At 36.9% G+C, this 15,378-nt stretch overlaps 1 protein-coding gene across 1 annotated transcript; it reads right to left on the minus strand.

Moving 5' to 3' along the window:
* Nucleotides 1-2,369: 2,369 nt before the first annotated feature.
* Nucleotides 2,370-6,715, minus strand: LOC107827180 (ARF guanine-nucleotide exchange factor GNL2-like). The gene is given in 2 exon segments (NM_001326179.1): nucleotides 2,370-5,619; nucleotides 5,721-6,715. Coding segments are annotated over 2 exon segments (4,095 nt in total). The 3' UTR covers nucleotides 2,370-2,519.
* Between the last annotated feature and the right edge of the window lie 8,663 nt (nucleotides 6,716-15,378).

Genomic DNA, 15,378 nt, shown 5'->3' on the forward strand with positions numbered 1-15,378 from the left:
CAGTTCATAGGCAGTGAGATTTCTAATCAGCTCATCCAACTTGAGAGTAGCAATGTTCTTTGATTCCTGAATAGCAGTGATTTTGCCTTCCTAAGTTACTGACACGACCCTTGTCAAGATTTTCTCAACCTTATCTTCTTCAAGGATAATTCTTCCAAGAGACTTAAGTTTATTTGTTAGTGTTGTGAACCTTGTGTACATCTTTTGGATGGTTTCACCTTCCTTCATGGTGAAATTCTCATATTGAGAATACAACAGTGTTCTTCTTGATCTCTTTACTTGAAGAGTTCCTTCATGGGCCACTTGTAGAGTGTCCCAAATCTCTTTAGCAGTAGTACAACTTTGAATTCTGCTATACTCGTCTGGACCTAGTCCATACAAGCCATTTCTTGGCCTTGTCATTCTTTTCTCATTTCTTCAAATCTTCAGTAGTGCAGTCAACTCTCGTCTTTGGCACATCCACTCCTTCAACATTCTTCTTTGTAATAGCCAGGGGACCATCAGTAACAATGTCCCAAAGTTCACAGTCTTCTCCTATGATGTGGTCTCTCATCCTGTTCTTCCACCAGGAATAGTACTGGCCATTAAAGAGTGGAGTCCTAGTAGTGGATTGTCCTTCCCAGTTTCCAGATGGTGCACTCATCTTGATCTGTTCCTAAGGTGTTAACCTCTTCAAGGATAACCTGCTCTGATACCAATTGATGTTTTATACTTCAATACCACACAAGAAGGGAGGTGATTTGTGTGGTAACTAATTTTCGCTTAACTTGATTATAGAAGGACCTGGTTCTTCTATGTGTTCCAACTACTACTGTTGCGGAATAATAAATACAAAACATAAAGAATACAAAGATTTTACATGGAAAACACCTGGCTCAAAAGGTGAAAAAACCACGACCTACTTTCCAGCAGGATTTTCCCAAACTCTCCACTAAAATCACTGAGCCAAAAACTACATTTACAAGAAACTCTTTTGTAAACCTAGGATTAACTCTAATCCCGTTGTGACACACAGCCTCAACTGTTGCGACAACTTCAAGTTAACTCTAACTTGAAAACTCTAAGTACCTAATATAATTGCTTCTAGATAAGCTAAAAGGTACAATGTAAAATCACCTACTACAATTGAACTAGAATAAAAGATAGACACTTGGAACTTGTTCTTCTATCTGGTTCAAGTAGCTTTAGGTTTGCACGCTTGAATCACACATAAATTGCTTGCAAAATTGCCTTACTATTTTGCTCTCAAATCACGTTTAACTTCTGCTTATGTGCATTACCTGTAAAGAGAACAACACTGATATTTATGGAGTTAGTAAAAAGAGATTGACTAGAATACAAATGCTACTCTTCCTTGGTGGAAGAGTTCTAGTTGTCTCATCCTCTAACTCTATCCATTTGTGCCTAGTAGGGGAATCGGTTTCATCTGCTACGCTTTATGCGCCTGGTTTTCTGGCCAATCCCGTTAGATAAGCGGCAGTGTTGAAAGGTGCAGATCTTGGTCTTCTAGACCTGAGCATCTTTTTCATAGTGGATCCTCCGCTTTGGGAGAAAGAGATGTCGTGTTTCTCTTTGTGTAAGGAGTCTTTCTCCTTATCCAATATGCAACCTTTTCGATCAGGATCAGGAGATCATTTCTGGTAAGTTAGGTTTATCTCTTTCACGTGCATCTCACATATTTGAGTTGATCATAACTGTGCTTCACAAGATGGACATGGTCCATGTCTGAGTTCCTTTGTCAGTCTTCAAAACTTCACCTCTACTTGGACCAACAGTTTGCAGTTGATAAGCCTCTTCAAGCTTAGCTTAGAAAGAACTCTCAAACGAATCTCTTTATTTGGCGTACATTGAAATGGGTGAAGTTGAAGTTGATTGAATGCAAATTGATAAAATTCGATTGCTATGGTAGATTATTAATCATTAAATGAGTTGAGCTTGTTTGGCAAGCTTGGAGTAATTTGGAAGAAAGAGTGAGGTAAGTTAAGATTGCCTTCCCTTAAGGATTGTTTGACGAATTTCATGAATTTTATGGTTTGGGTTCGTTGGAGCTATCAAACCTTACCATCCATATTTTTAACGTTATGAGATGTTTTGTGCTATCTTATTGTATCGTTTACGCAATAACAATACGATTGGTCCTGTTGTACCCTCAATTTATAAAATTGCTTCCAAATACAGTTAAATAAAAATAAAAAGGAAAGAATTGGTCAAGGAAAGAAAACAATTACTCCACAGTGGCAAGAAAGAGAGGAAAAATTATCCCTACAAAAGTGCTTTACAACTAATATATCTAGTTAATTATTTAACTACTGTCCAGCATCAGCGGCAGAGCTAGCCCTTCGAATATGGGCTGAGTCGAACCCAGTAACTTTGGTTTAAACCTTGTATTTATCTTACAAAATTCATTGGATATATACAAATTATTAAATTATAACTTAGTAACTTAAAATGACTAGAATCTCGAACCCATAAGCTTCAAATCGTGGCTTCGCCCCTCTGTGACCGGCACAACACTCTAATCAAGAATCTAGAAACAGTTCTTTGGTAAGTGATGGAGCAATCCATTGTATCTGAACATGAGTCATTTCCCACAAGTCATCATCTTCTCTGGGAACCAAAATTTCCTTTTGCTTCATTTTGACAACCATCTTCTTCAACAATATTGGGATAGTATGTGGCAGTTTTGACTCACCACATTCTCCTAAATCAGCCTTCATGCATGTATCCATTCTTCTCAGGATGCCCATCCAAAATGCCCTAAAATTAGGACTTTCTGATAATGGTTTCAAGAACTGCAAATAAACATCTGTTAGAACCTCCATTGATAGCTTCAAAGTCCCTTCCATACTTCTTGTCTCCCTTTCTGCATTTCCTCTTTTTGAGTATTCCAACATCTTCTCATGCAAATCATCCACCATTGCAAATAGTATGAGGTTGAAACAACTAAGGATGTTGGTCGGTGTGAAGTATAAATCCTCACCAAGAGCAAAACTTTTTTGTAAAGACATGACCGCGTGGTTTCTTATCTCTTCTCTTCTTGCTAAGCTCGTCTTTCTGAATGCTTCCCCTAGTTTAGCAAAATATGTCATTGTTAAGTTAGAAGAGCTAAGAGCTTTTGAACATTCTTCTAGAGAAGAACTGCTTGCGCTACTATTTACACTCGTCGAACTTCCTGGATCTGTGTATCCACTTTTGTACCATTGTACTAATAAATTCACAGTATTAGACATCAAGTCCATGATCTTGACGTTCTTTTCTAAGGGGCTGTTTTTTAATGCGACAAATCCAAATGCACAATCTATACAGTAAGGGTAGTTCAATCTTGAAATATGAAAACCATCTGACATTAAATTAATGAGGGCCTCAACTCCCTGCTCATAGGTTTCTGGATGTCGCCCTGTGACTGATAGTAAATGCATGACTGTTTTCCATCCTAGTTGAGTTTGCAGATTTGCGGGATACTCTGTCAGGATTGTGGTGACAGACTGTACTAAGAACTCACAGCTAGTATCAAGAATTTCCTTTTCTAGCTTCCACATTAAATTGATGGATTTGAATATGAGTTCTTCTGGACTTTTGTCTAAGTGGAAGGAAGATAAGAGCTTTAGACAAATTTTCATGAGGGCCATGATACCCTTTTCTGCAAAAGGGATTGGAGAAAATAGTGGAAATTGAGCAACATCGAGCAGATATTCGTTGTAATGAGGCCAAAACACTAAGAGCCTGTGAGTATTGGATGAAGCAATGCTAACTATTAAATCCCAACAGAATCCAACAGTTTCTTCCTCTTCAATTGGGGTGCTGAATTTTTGGCCTATACCAGCTGCAGCAAATATCAGACAACGGCCTAGATTCAACAATGACTCGACAGGTAAACCCGAGCTATTGCTGAAGATGTTCCCTATGCGGCACTGTTGAATAATTTTTAGGTTCTGTTCAAACTCACTTACCCCCAGGTTCAAGGATTCTTCTACACTTTCCATGGATAAAAAATGAGAAAATCGACCAATTATTCCGGAGTTATGGCGTTTGCTGCCAAACTTAAGATCTTGAGTAGGAAAAACCACCCCTGATACAGATCTTTCATGTACTAAAAGGTTTGATGACGAGTTCGAAGCGCTTTCAGGTTCAACAACAGATTGTGGAAGTAGCTTTAACCTTCTTAGTTTCAGCAAACAGTCTACAATGGTTCTCCAAGCTCCCCTGATGGATCTTTTGAAGTCATTTGCAATGGTGAAAATTGCAAGAGTTGCCATTCTTGGCTTCATATCGTTGCTGAATGCATACAAGGTTTCTTCTGAAGATGCATAAGGATTTAGTAATGTAGTAAATTTGCAGAATGAGCAAAGAAGCTCGTCAAGAGTATCCTCTAGCCCATATTGTGTTATTCTAGCAATTGAAAACAAAGCCTCAATACATTCATGAAGGATCTCTTCATCGTCAGACTGTTCGAAGATGGTTGCAAGTGTAGCAACTGTTGGACCAGCAATAGAGGCAAACATGTCTCGTCCTAGTCGTCGATCAAAATTGCAGAATATGAAAGGTTTCATGTTCTTCGATCGATTCATTAGCTGAATCCATCTGCTGGGATTCATTTCCGTAGGAGTACCAGATGAACCGAATGTGATTGCATTGGTTGAAATGGAATGGAAAAGATCAGACAGATATTCTCTGGGAAGATCTTGTCCTCCATTTATGGCTCTATTGTTTCTAATAAATTCATCTTCTGTCATTTTCTTCTTGACTTGTGGGTTATGGTGATCAGTGTTAAGCATGATAACTGAATAACAAAGTATGAAGACAGCATCTTTGCTACAAAATATTTCTGAGGATTGTTGATCAAAAAACCTTTCAGCAAATGCTTCGAGGATTCTTTGGATTTTTTGCGACTCCCCTGGCAATCTAAAAGTCTCTAAATAAGTTCTCAAAGCAATGTCCAGAACCATTCCCATAAACTCAAAGGTTTCTGTAAATTCTTTAAGGACTTGGAGGTGGAAATCATCAGGATCACCAAGAAAATCACCAATCGCGGTCTTGTTTAGTCCTGGTGTAAACCGAAAGAACATGGCATAGATTTTTGGATCAGGAGGATCTGGGATTAACAGGGAAATTTTCAAATACTCCAAACCCTTTTTTTCATCTCTACTGAAATGATTCCCGGCTATTAGTATCTTTCTTTTTTGTGTCATTCTCACTCTAACAAAGTCGATCCAATCCCCTAAGTCTTCTTCTTTAGATTTTTCTTCCCAGAATGGTCTATACTCGGAGATCTCAACAGGATATGGTCCAAAAGGTGTTGAATCATCTTCTTTGTCGACGTTGTCAGCTATGTTATGGATAATCACTGCTAGGCCTTCAAAGGCCTGAACTTGTAAACTTTTCAAACATCCACCAGTAGGAAATGCATGCATGCAAAGAGACTTGCCAATCTCCTCAAAAATATTGTTGAATATTGGGTTACAATCATAATTCACATAGACTTCAATTATAAAAGTTGGCTGTCTGCAGAAATTTATAATACCTTCAATTGCTACTTCTTGAAGTTGAAGTGAATTTGCTAAGCTCGCCACTTTAAGCAACACAAATGAGAAAAAAGCTTCCAATTGAAGACGAACCGAGCTAAATATGACAAGATAAAAATGTAATCAGTTTTGAAATTTATACATGGACTTCTTGATAGCTAGGAAAGCCTTGGCTTCTGTATTATATAGGGAACTAACCTGCGAAGAAAGTGATAAATATTTAAAACAATGCTGCAAATCATGGACAATACAAGGGGATTTGACGACGTTCCATAATGAACCAAATGGTGGAAAAGGTCATCTTGAATCATCCTCAAGAGCTTTGGATGCTTACCGATGCTGTCACCACTTAATTCTATAGCAGAATTGATCAAAACCAAGGCAAAAAGCTGAACATTTTCATCAGCAGTTTGAGATGTAATTCCATTAGTATCCATGACTTCCACTACATTGAGCAAGGAACATAAGAAATGAAAAACATCTATAGCAGAACGAATTCCATACCCCGAATCCAAGTTGCTATCCTCAGTATCTGACTCCGAATCTTCCCAATCATTCACCTCAATTTCAGGCAAACGTTGATATATAATATGTATCAGCTCATGCATTGTGTATCTGGCACAACGCTGAAGTAAATCACTCCGGTTAGCTGACTGTTGAACGACCTGAAAGCACGTGTTCACAATCGTGCAAACGTACTGATCCGTGAGCAAAATAGAAGAAGGATGCCCCATAATTGCTGTCAAAGCCTGCAAAATTTTCATCATAATAGCATCTTCTAAAATCGGATCAGTTTTCTCCAAACGACAACCTGTGACAGCAATCACAGCTGAATTAATCGCTTCTCTTGCCCCTGGACTCTTGTGATCAAATATTTCAAGCTTTAGGATCTTAAGGATAGATGAAAGAGCCACCCCTGTGGCTGCAGCAGGAACATCATCACTTTGTACAACGTCAAGAAAAGGTGAAAGGTATATCATAGGGTCGATGGTTCGCCATTCTTGTTGAGGATTAAAGATGAGTGATCTTAGTGATTTCAAGGAATGTGATATTTGAGAATCATAGTTTTCTTCAGGGGGATGGTAGAAATGCAAATTTGCTTCAGGGGCACGTCGAATCATTGCTAGAACAGCTCCCACCTCTGTATTCAACGTGCAAGATATTCCTAGCTCCTTCCTTTTGATATTTTTCATGTTTTCGTCTCCTTCTGCAGCACCCATTAATCATCTCACGACATCAAAACCATCCCAAAAAGTGTAAAAATCCTTTGAACATGATGAGGAAGTGGTTAAAATAAAAGGTTAATCTTGGAAAAAAGAGATATTGTGTGCTATAAAGGCTTCACGTAGTATAAGTGTGAGGCGGTATAATTGCTAAAGAAGAGGTTAATCTTATTTGGTGAGATTTGGTTGAGTTATTAAGAGGTAAGAATTTAATGCTTTGACTAATTCCTCCACAAACATCTCTTAGTTTCACTTCTCTTCCTTCAACTATGGATCAAACTTCGTTTCATCCTTATAAATCTATAAGGAAAATAACAAGACTTAAGTAGATCAAAGTTCTATGACATTAGACCCTATGCTATAGCAGTGCGATTCTCAAGGCACTTGAGCTCAAAATTTTCAGCACTGGTCCCAAATAAATTGAAAATATATGTAAAATGATAATGCTAGTCCAAATTAAATAAGGACGTCGATCAAGGGTGGATCCAAAATTTTAATACGATGGATGCACAACTACAATTTTTAAAAACAAATTGGCACTTGTTATGGACTCGTCGTGGGGTATGCGTTTGTTCGATTGTGTATTAATTTGATGTGGTGTAGTTTATTTTTGTTCATGGATGCACGAATCTATCATCCATAATAAGTTGGTTCTATTCAATTTTTCCTCTTGTTATTCTAGTTCTGCGCGAAAAGCAAGCAATATAATTTAAGTATGCTTGTGCTAGCACATTGAATAGTTACATTGGTCTTTACCAACTTACTTTTTCACCCATTCAATTATTCAACAAAATAAAAAACTTGATAATTTTTTCCAACTATATAAATGATGTTTTAACTTCAATATCACATAAGAGGGGTGATTTGTGTGGTGTCCAATTTTTCGAGTGCACTAATTATAGAAGAACTTGGTTCTTCTAAGTGTTCCTAACCTACTGTTACTGAAATAGTAAATGCGGAAAGTAAAGAACACAAGTATTTTTACGTAGAAAACAACTGGCTCAAAAGGTGAAAAAACCACGACCTACTACTCCGTAGGATTTTCTCCAATACTTCACTAAATCACTGAGCCAAAACAGCATTTACAAAACACTTTGTAAACCTATGGATTAACTATAATCCCGTTGTGGCAACCAGACTCTAACTGTTGCGACAACTTCAACTTCTTCCTGAACCTTATCACACCCTTCATGGGTGAAACCCGGAGCAAGACTCGCTCTCCAACCATGAATGAAACATCCGCGAACCTTCTGATCCACATATCTCTTCTATCTATATTGGGATGTACGAAGCCGATCCTGGATCATCTTGACCTTCTCCAAAGCATCTCGAACCAGATCCATGCCTAATAACATAGCCTCTCTCGGCTCAAACCACCCAACCAGATCCGTGCCTAATAAAATAGAAGTTTCAAAGTTTTTTTTAAAAAATTTCAATTGATTTGGTGTTCAATTCGTAGTTCTAAGTGTTATTTTGGCGATTTGATTGAGCGACCAAGTTGAACTTGAGTGCATGTTTTGTTTAGAGCCCAGAGGGCTCGGGTGAGTTTCAGATAGGCTACAGAGTGAATTGTGTGAGCACGTGATTTTTGCTTTAATGAAAACTACTCCAAAATAAATCAAAAAATAAAATAAATTTCTTTTACTGTGTAATTTTTGAATTTTTGCGTGATGCTAAATAATTGTGTTATATCCGTAAATGTTTACTATGTCTTAATAAAATGAAAAATAAAATAAAATACATGTTGCATGCATATAGGATTTAATTATGCATTTAAGAGATAATTTAAATAAAATCACAAAAATATGCATTGGTTCTATTTCAAATGTTTCACTGTGTGATTGATGTTTTGTCTATGTGTTAAATAATTGTTATAGAGTAATTAATATATTTTTGTGAAGTTAAAATTATATCATAGTTAATATTATTGTAATGATAATTTTGTTTTATTTTTAATTAGGATTTTTTTATTAATTAATAAAATCAGAAAATAAAAATATACAAGTGTAAAGATAGGACCTGGATTAAAATCCAGGCCCAAATCAATTTACCCCCCCTGTCAGCCCAATCCAAACAGCCTGTCCGGTCCAGTCCCGAGCTAAGCCCAAACGACGTCGTTTGATCACCTCTCATCAAGGGCCGTTGGATTAAATACAACCAACGGCCAAGATCTCATCACCCTAACCCAAGACCCTTACCCGATCCAATACCCGGTTCAACCCGTCCCCCTAACTTAAACCAAACGACACCGTTTGGTTAAGTGAATAGATCTCAGCCATCCATTCTACTTGATCCAACGGACGATACCAGTCCACCCCACCCCTATATAAATCCCAAGCCTCTACCTGGCCCCTAACTGAACACCCCCCCTCCTACACTATTCATCATCGTCCCCCAAACCCCCACTCCTAACCCTAGCCGCCCTAGGATTCCACCGCTTGAAACCCGGCGGCATCAACGCCGCCGGTCACCAACTTAACACCCTAGGACCCTCTGAACATCCCCTACACAAATCCGACCTTAGTTTCCTTCGAATCAGGCCCCAACTCTTCGAATCTTAAATCGAAGGTTGGCCTGAAAACCTGGTCTTCTCCGATGGCTTCCAAAATAACACCACAATTTCCCCTAACAACCCTCGTCGTGGATCTGGTGTTGGTTTGGTTCGAATCGCCTCAGAACTCTTCGAATCTTCTTTTGAAGGTTCGAATCAAATCTGAATTCACTCAGATTCTTTCCAAATTAACACCAAACGACCCCTAGGCCTCCCTCACCCTTGTGTCATGTTTGGTTTCCCTCGAATCTGACCAGAAATGGTTAAATCCCAAATCGAAATTTTAAGAACCCTAAAAATACCAAACTTTCGGATTCTGTTCAGATTAAGTAAAGATTGAGGTTCAATCGACCTTAGTCGAAGTATTTTCAGTAGAAAATACTTCGACTAAGGTCTGTTTGATTTCAAACAAAAAAATATCCGAAAGCCGAGTTGAGTTCGAGTCTAATTGAAGATTCAGAGGTATTTTCTATTTCTTTGTGTATTCTAAGTTTATTGTTGTCTGTCTTAATAGCTTGCTAATTTTTCATGATTTTATTTGATTAATTCTGTCATCTTTGTCTCATGCCCGTATATATAGTCAAATATGAAATTAATTCTGTTGGTTGTGAATATTTATAATGTAAGCAATCGACTCGATTAAGTTCGTCGATTAGTTATATTATGAATTCTCATTCATAATAATACTAATTGAAACAATCTGTTTTCTGTTATTATGTACTGTTTGTTGACAGATATTGTAGATAATCGTTTTTAACTAATACGCGTCAGTTAAATCATCCTGGTTTATATGAATCTGTCATAATGAGTGTTGTATATATGATATTTTTTGAACATTAAAGTTTCAGGGCATTGTCATGATTGACAATGATCCTGTGTGTGTTTAATTTTGGTTCAGTGTTAAATCCAGTCTGAATTGTTATGATAATTTCAGTAATATGTTGTTATGATGTTAGTTCTGAATTCAGTGTAATATTGCTGTAATGTCCAGTTTGAATTCAAGTTTACAAAAGTTGGTCAAATACAATTGTGTTAGGAGGTTAATAGGATTGGTTATAGCTGTAAATCAGAAAGATAGTTAAGTTTATACAGATTTTAGAATCTGTTTTGCAGTAGGTTCTGATTTTTCAGTAATTACAGTAGGTCAGGGGCATTTCTGGGAATGAAACAGTAAAGAACAGGGTGTTAGTGCTAGTGTATTATAATGCAATGTTAATGGCTATATTTAAGTAATAAAGGGGGAACAAGGGATAATGGGGTTGCTGAAAATCATGTTAGGATCACATAAAGTATTAAAAAGAAGTTTTTAATGGAAACTTTCTGATTGTTAAAGGGATAAAGGGTCCCTCCAATACTAATTGGTATAGAACCAGCCCTGTATAAATACAAGAGCTGGACAGACCTTAAGGCGGACCTGAGAGAATTTTAAGAGAGCTTTTAAGGAGTTTTAAGAGGGAAAAGAAGAGTTTTTCAGAGAAAGGAGAGCTTAGATAGAGTTTAAAAACAGACTTTAAGAGGAGATTTGAGGAAGAGTTTAAGAGTTCTTTATTGAGAAATTTTAGGAAATTTGAGAGAGGGAAGTCAAGTAGAAACAGAAAATCGAAAAGAAAGATAGAAAGAAAAGAAAATAGAAACAGAAAATCAGAAGCAAGAAGTCCGAAACAGGAAAGAAACTGAAAATCTGAAAAATGTTACTTTTCTAGAATCTGTCCGTTGTTTGCTTGTGAATATTGTTCGGTGAAATCTGAAATTTTTCTCAAATTTCTGTCACTATTCATCTGGTTTCTTCGGGTCTTATTATTGCTCAAATCTGTGAAAAAACTGGTATTCTGCTGATTTTGTTACTGCTGCAACTGCTGAAACTTACTTCTTCTACCTCCATTTCCAGGTACATGTCTTTTAAATTTTAAGTTGGAAAGAGATTCAACATGACTCATCAACGAAGCTTGAATTGAAATGCTATTTTCCAATTGTCCAAGTTCATTAGTTTTAATTTCATCTTTATGTTAGTTAACTAGTAGTGAAATCAATTTGATAACTATGAGTTAAATTGTCTTATTTTGAAATTCATATAAAGTTTTTTTTTTGTAATAACGTTAGCCATGCCTAAATCTCATTGGTATAGGTATATGTGTGTTGTCAAAACAGGGAGTAAGGCATAAAAATGGGCCATTGATTACATCTCATAATATCAATAGCTAAATGTAAAGATTAAGAATTTACATTAGTAGAATATCTTGTAACAAATATGATTTTGTTTAGATTGGTATAAGTTATTATATGGTATGATGACAGGTATAATCATATGAGTAAAGTAAGTTGGTATAGTTCGTCATGATGTTAAAACGTTATGAATGTTTACGCCAAACAGTTAGGTTGCATGTAAGGTAACTTTGTTGAATTAACTTGTATAATAATTCCCTTTCTATAAATTCGATGCTTATCTACCTTCATAAAACAAAGTGACCAAATAATTAGGCCTATTAGATTAAAAGCGAGAATATGAGAATGAAAAGAGATGTACAAGCATAAATTGCCACACTTTACATCAACGATAATTAGAAATAGAATTTGCATTAAGTAAATAAGGAAAATTCTCGGAAAATATTTCCTTCCTTTATGAATCATTTATTTTCAGTTTCATATGCAATTTATTTTTTGGCATATATATATATGTCATGTTTGTTTAAAAATAGTATTAATCATATTTTATTCTGTTCTTTGAATTTGAATAGTTGGAATGAATATAACTTATATTCGGAAATCGTAATCCGAACAACCTTTAATAGATTGCGAATTTTTTTCAAAGAATTTATAGGCCTTTAAATAGGAGTTTCTCATGATTTTTACATAAAAGAAATACATGAATATAATAAACAATTTGTGGAAAATCCCTAAACCATTACAAATATTTTGCGTAATTAGGGATACGTTCGCGTACCCTGATTATATTTTTTTAAAAGTAAAAATTCGGATTATGCGTACGCGCAATTTCGAACGAATATCTAATAAAAGGATTTTTCCAAAGGCGTTAAATCAATTTCATAAAAAACCCGAGATGTACGGTTCACTATTCAAGAAAAACAAATATTCTTGATTCAACACAATTTCGAAAAAAAATGATTGCTTAATAAATATATTATAAAAAGTTATTGTGTACACGTACGCGTGACACAAGTCCGCAATTTTTTTTAACACGAATATACGTACGCGTAATTCGATTCAAAGAAGGGTCATCAATAAGCGGTAGTAAAAACATGTAACATCAATGTATTTAATAAAATCAAGGTAATTAAGCCAATAATAAAAACAGTTAAGCGACCGTGCTAGAACCACGGAATCCGGAAATGCCTAACACCTTCTTCCGGATTAACAGAATTCCTTACTCAGGATTTCTGGTTCGCAGAATAATAAACAGAGTCATATTCTCCTCGATTCAGGGATTATAATTGGTGACTTGGGACGCCTTAAAATTCCCAGGTGGCGACTCTAAAACAAATAAACAAATCCCGTTTCGACTGTCCTTCAATTGGAGAAAACTCCCCACGCGCCCCGCGGGTGCGGCAAAAAGGAGGTGCGACAGCTCTGGCGACTCTGCTGGGGAAAATAGTCAAACTGTAACCCAGAACCAGTGGTTCAGGGTTTAAAGGATTCGAGCTTAAAATATCTGTGTTAATTGGTTTTATTTACTATGAGATTTTCAACTGTTTATATGCTAATATGCTAAATGTTGCTGTTTACCGCTTTAATATTATTTGAATTGTGAATATATACAACTGCTACGAAACCCCCTTCTTTCTGAGTCTTCTGAATTTATGGTGTACACGTGCGCGTGACCCACCTTTCTGTTAGAGTCGTACCAAATAAGACGGAGTTGGGACAAGTAACTAGGCCGGACAGACTTTCGTGCTCCCGGTACGTTGCCCCCGCTTCGGCTCAAACTGTTCGTTTGGGTAAGCCAGGTTTAGAACAATCAACCTAAGGTTTTACACTTAGAATAACTCAGCCATGTACCGGATCCCTAGTAGGAACGAATATTTGCATCATATGCATTTGGCCTTGGAGACTCAACACAGGGGTTGGGTCTGTCTAGGACAGGTGAACCCAAAATAAAAAGACCATCATGATGCATCCTACTTGTTACTTGTGCATTCATTTGCCTCGAACATGCTTGTTGACCAGCTTAAATAAAATCATGGTAAGAAGAAAGGAATAAAATGTGTTGTTTTAAATGTCGAAGAAAAGGTTTTAAATCTTGAAATAAAGGTATTTAACAATAAAAAAAAAATCGAAAATTATTATTTTTTTAGTATAAATTTTCAAAAAATGAATTTTGACTTTATCAAAATTGAATTTCAGATACAAAATGAGCATCACACAAAGCCCCTCATCCACAAGTACGGAAGAATTTCTATGTCAGCTTCAAATGTGGTGGTATGATTTAGGCGAAGACGGTCAAAAATGGGTCGTCAAGTATTTGGGAAATCTCACGGACATTATGAAAGTCAAACCCCGTGATGATCTGATTGCAGCGTTAGTAACTTTCTGGGATCCTGTTCACAATGTTTTTCGTTTCTCTGACTTCGAGCTTACTCCTACATTAGAGGAGATAGCTGGATATACTGGTTTTGACGGGAGTTTAAGAAATCAAAGCTTGATATTCACAAAGGCTCCTTCAGTACATCGATTCTTCGGTCTTTTGAACATCAACAGTCAAATCAGGAAAAGCAATGTCATCAATGGATGTTGTTCCTTCAGCTTTTTGTATTCAAGGTTCGGAAAGTCAGATGGGTTTGAAATTCATGAAAAAGGCCTTACTAATAAGCAAAACAAAGACACTTGGCAGATTCACCGTCGATTTGCTTTCATGGTGGCTTTTCTAGGAGTCATGGTCTTCCCAAATAAAGAGCGAACAATTGATATTCGCACCGCAAAAGTTGTGCAAATCCTTACCACCAAAGAAAATCACACCCTTGTCCCCATCATTCTATCAGATATTTATCGGGCTCTGACTTTATGTAAATCAGGAGCAACGGTTTTCTAAGGATGCAAAATTTTGTTGCAAATGTGGGTGATGGAGCATCTCCAACAACAGCCCAAGATCATACAATATGGGTCAAAAAATGATAATTGCATCGAGAGCTATGAGGAAAGAACAAAAAATTATCAAGCTCCAGAAGGGATAGAAGCATGGGTATCTCATCTAAAGGCTTTAACGGCAAATCAAATTGAATGGACTCTGGGATGGCTCCCGATGAGGGAAGTAATACATATGTCAACCTCAAATAGTTATCTACTACTATTGGGATTAAGAAGCATTCAGCCGTATGCACCACTAAGAGTCTTAAGGCAACTAGGGAGATATCAAATAGTTCCTGATGATGAAGATTTGAGTATGCAAGTAATCGAATTACACCCAGAAGCCACTATTCCCGAAGCTCTACTTCAGCAGATGTGGAATGGATGTCGATACTTGAAAAGTGATACTCAAGTCCCAGACACTACAAAGGGTGAGATGAATCCTGGATATGCAAAGTGGTTCGAAAAACGGTCTCGCGTGGATGATGTACCAGAACCTGAGCTGAAAAGGCCAACAAAAAGACCCCATGTTCAAAACTTCAATGACAAAATCCAAGAGCGGTTGATCTGGGGAGAAAAAGAAAAAGGGTACAAAGCAATTATCCATGCCTTAAAAGAAAATCTAAGAAGCCTCAGTCTGGAGAAAGATTTGTAAGAACAAGAAGCCGAAGGTGATAAAAAGAGTCTAGCTTGTGAGAATGAAAATCTTCATGCTCGATTCCAAAAAATGAAAAGGATTTCTGAAACGCCAAAGAGGAGCTGGAAGGATCAAAAAACCATCGCCAATCTCTTTGAAAGAATGCAAGATTATGATTTCATTCTTGCGGAAAATGAAAGGGCATTGAGCAAAGCAAAAGAAAAGATCCAACAATTAAACGAAGAAGCCAGATCTAACAAGGAACGCCAAGATAGGCAGTCCGAAAAAGACAAGGCACAATTCAATAAGGAAAAAGACTATTGGATGCGATCAGAAGACCAGCTTCGTGCACAACTAGAAGAGGTA

This window comes from Nicotiana tabacum, chromosome 18 (assembly GCF_000715075.1).
Source record: "Nicotiana tabacum cultivar K326 chromosome 18, ASM71507v2, whole genome shotgun sequence".
Classification (NCBI taxonomy): domain Eukaryota; kingdom Viridiplantae; phylum Streptophyta; class Magnoliopsida; order Solanales; family Solanaceae; genus Nicotiana; species Nicotiana tabacum.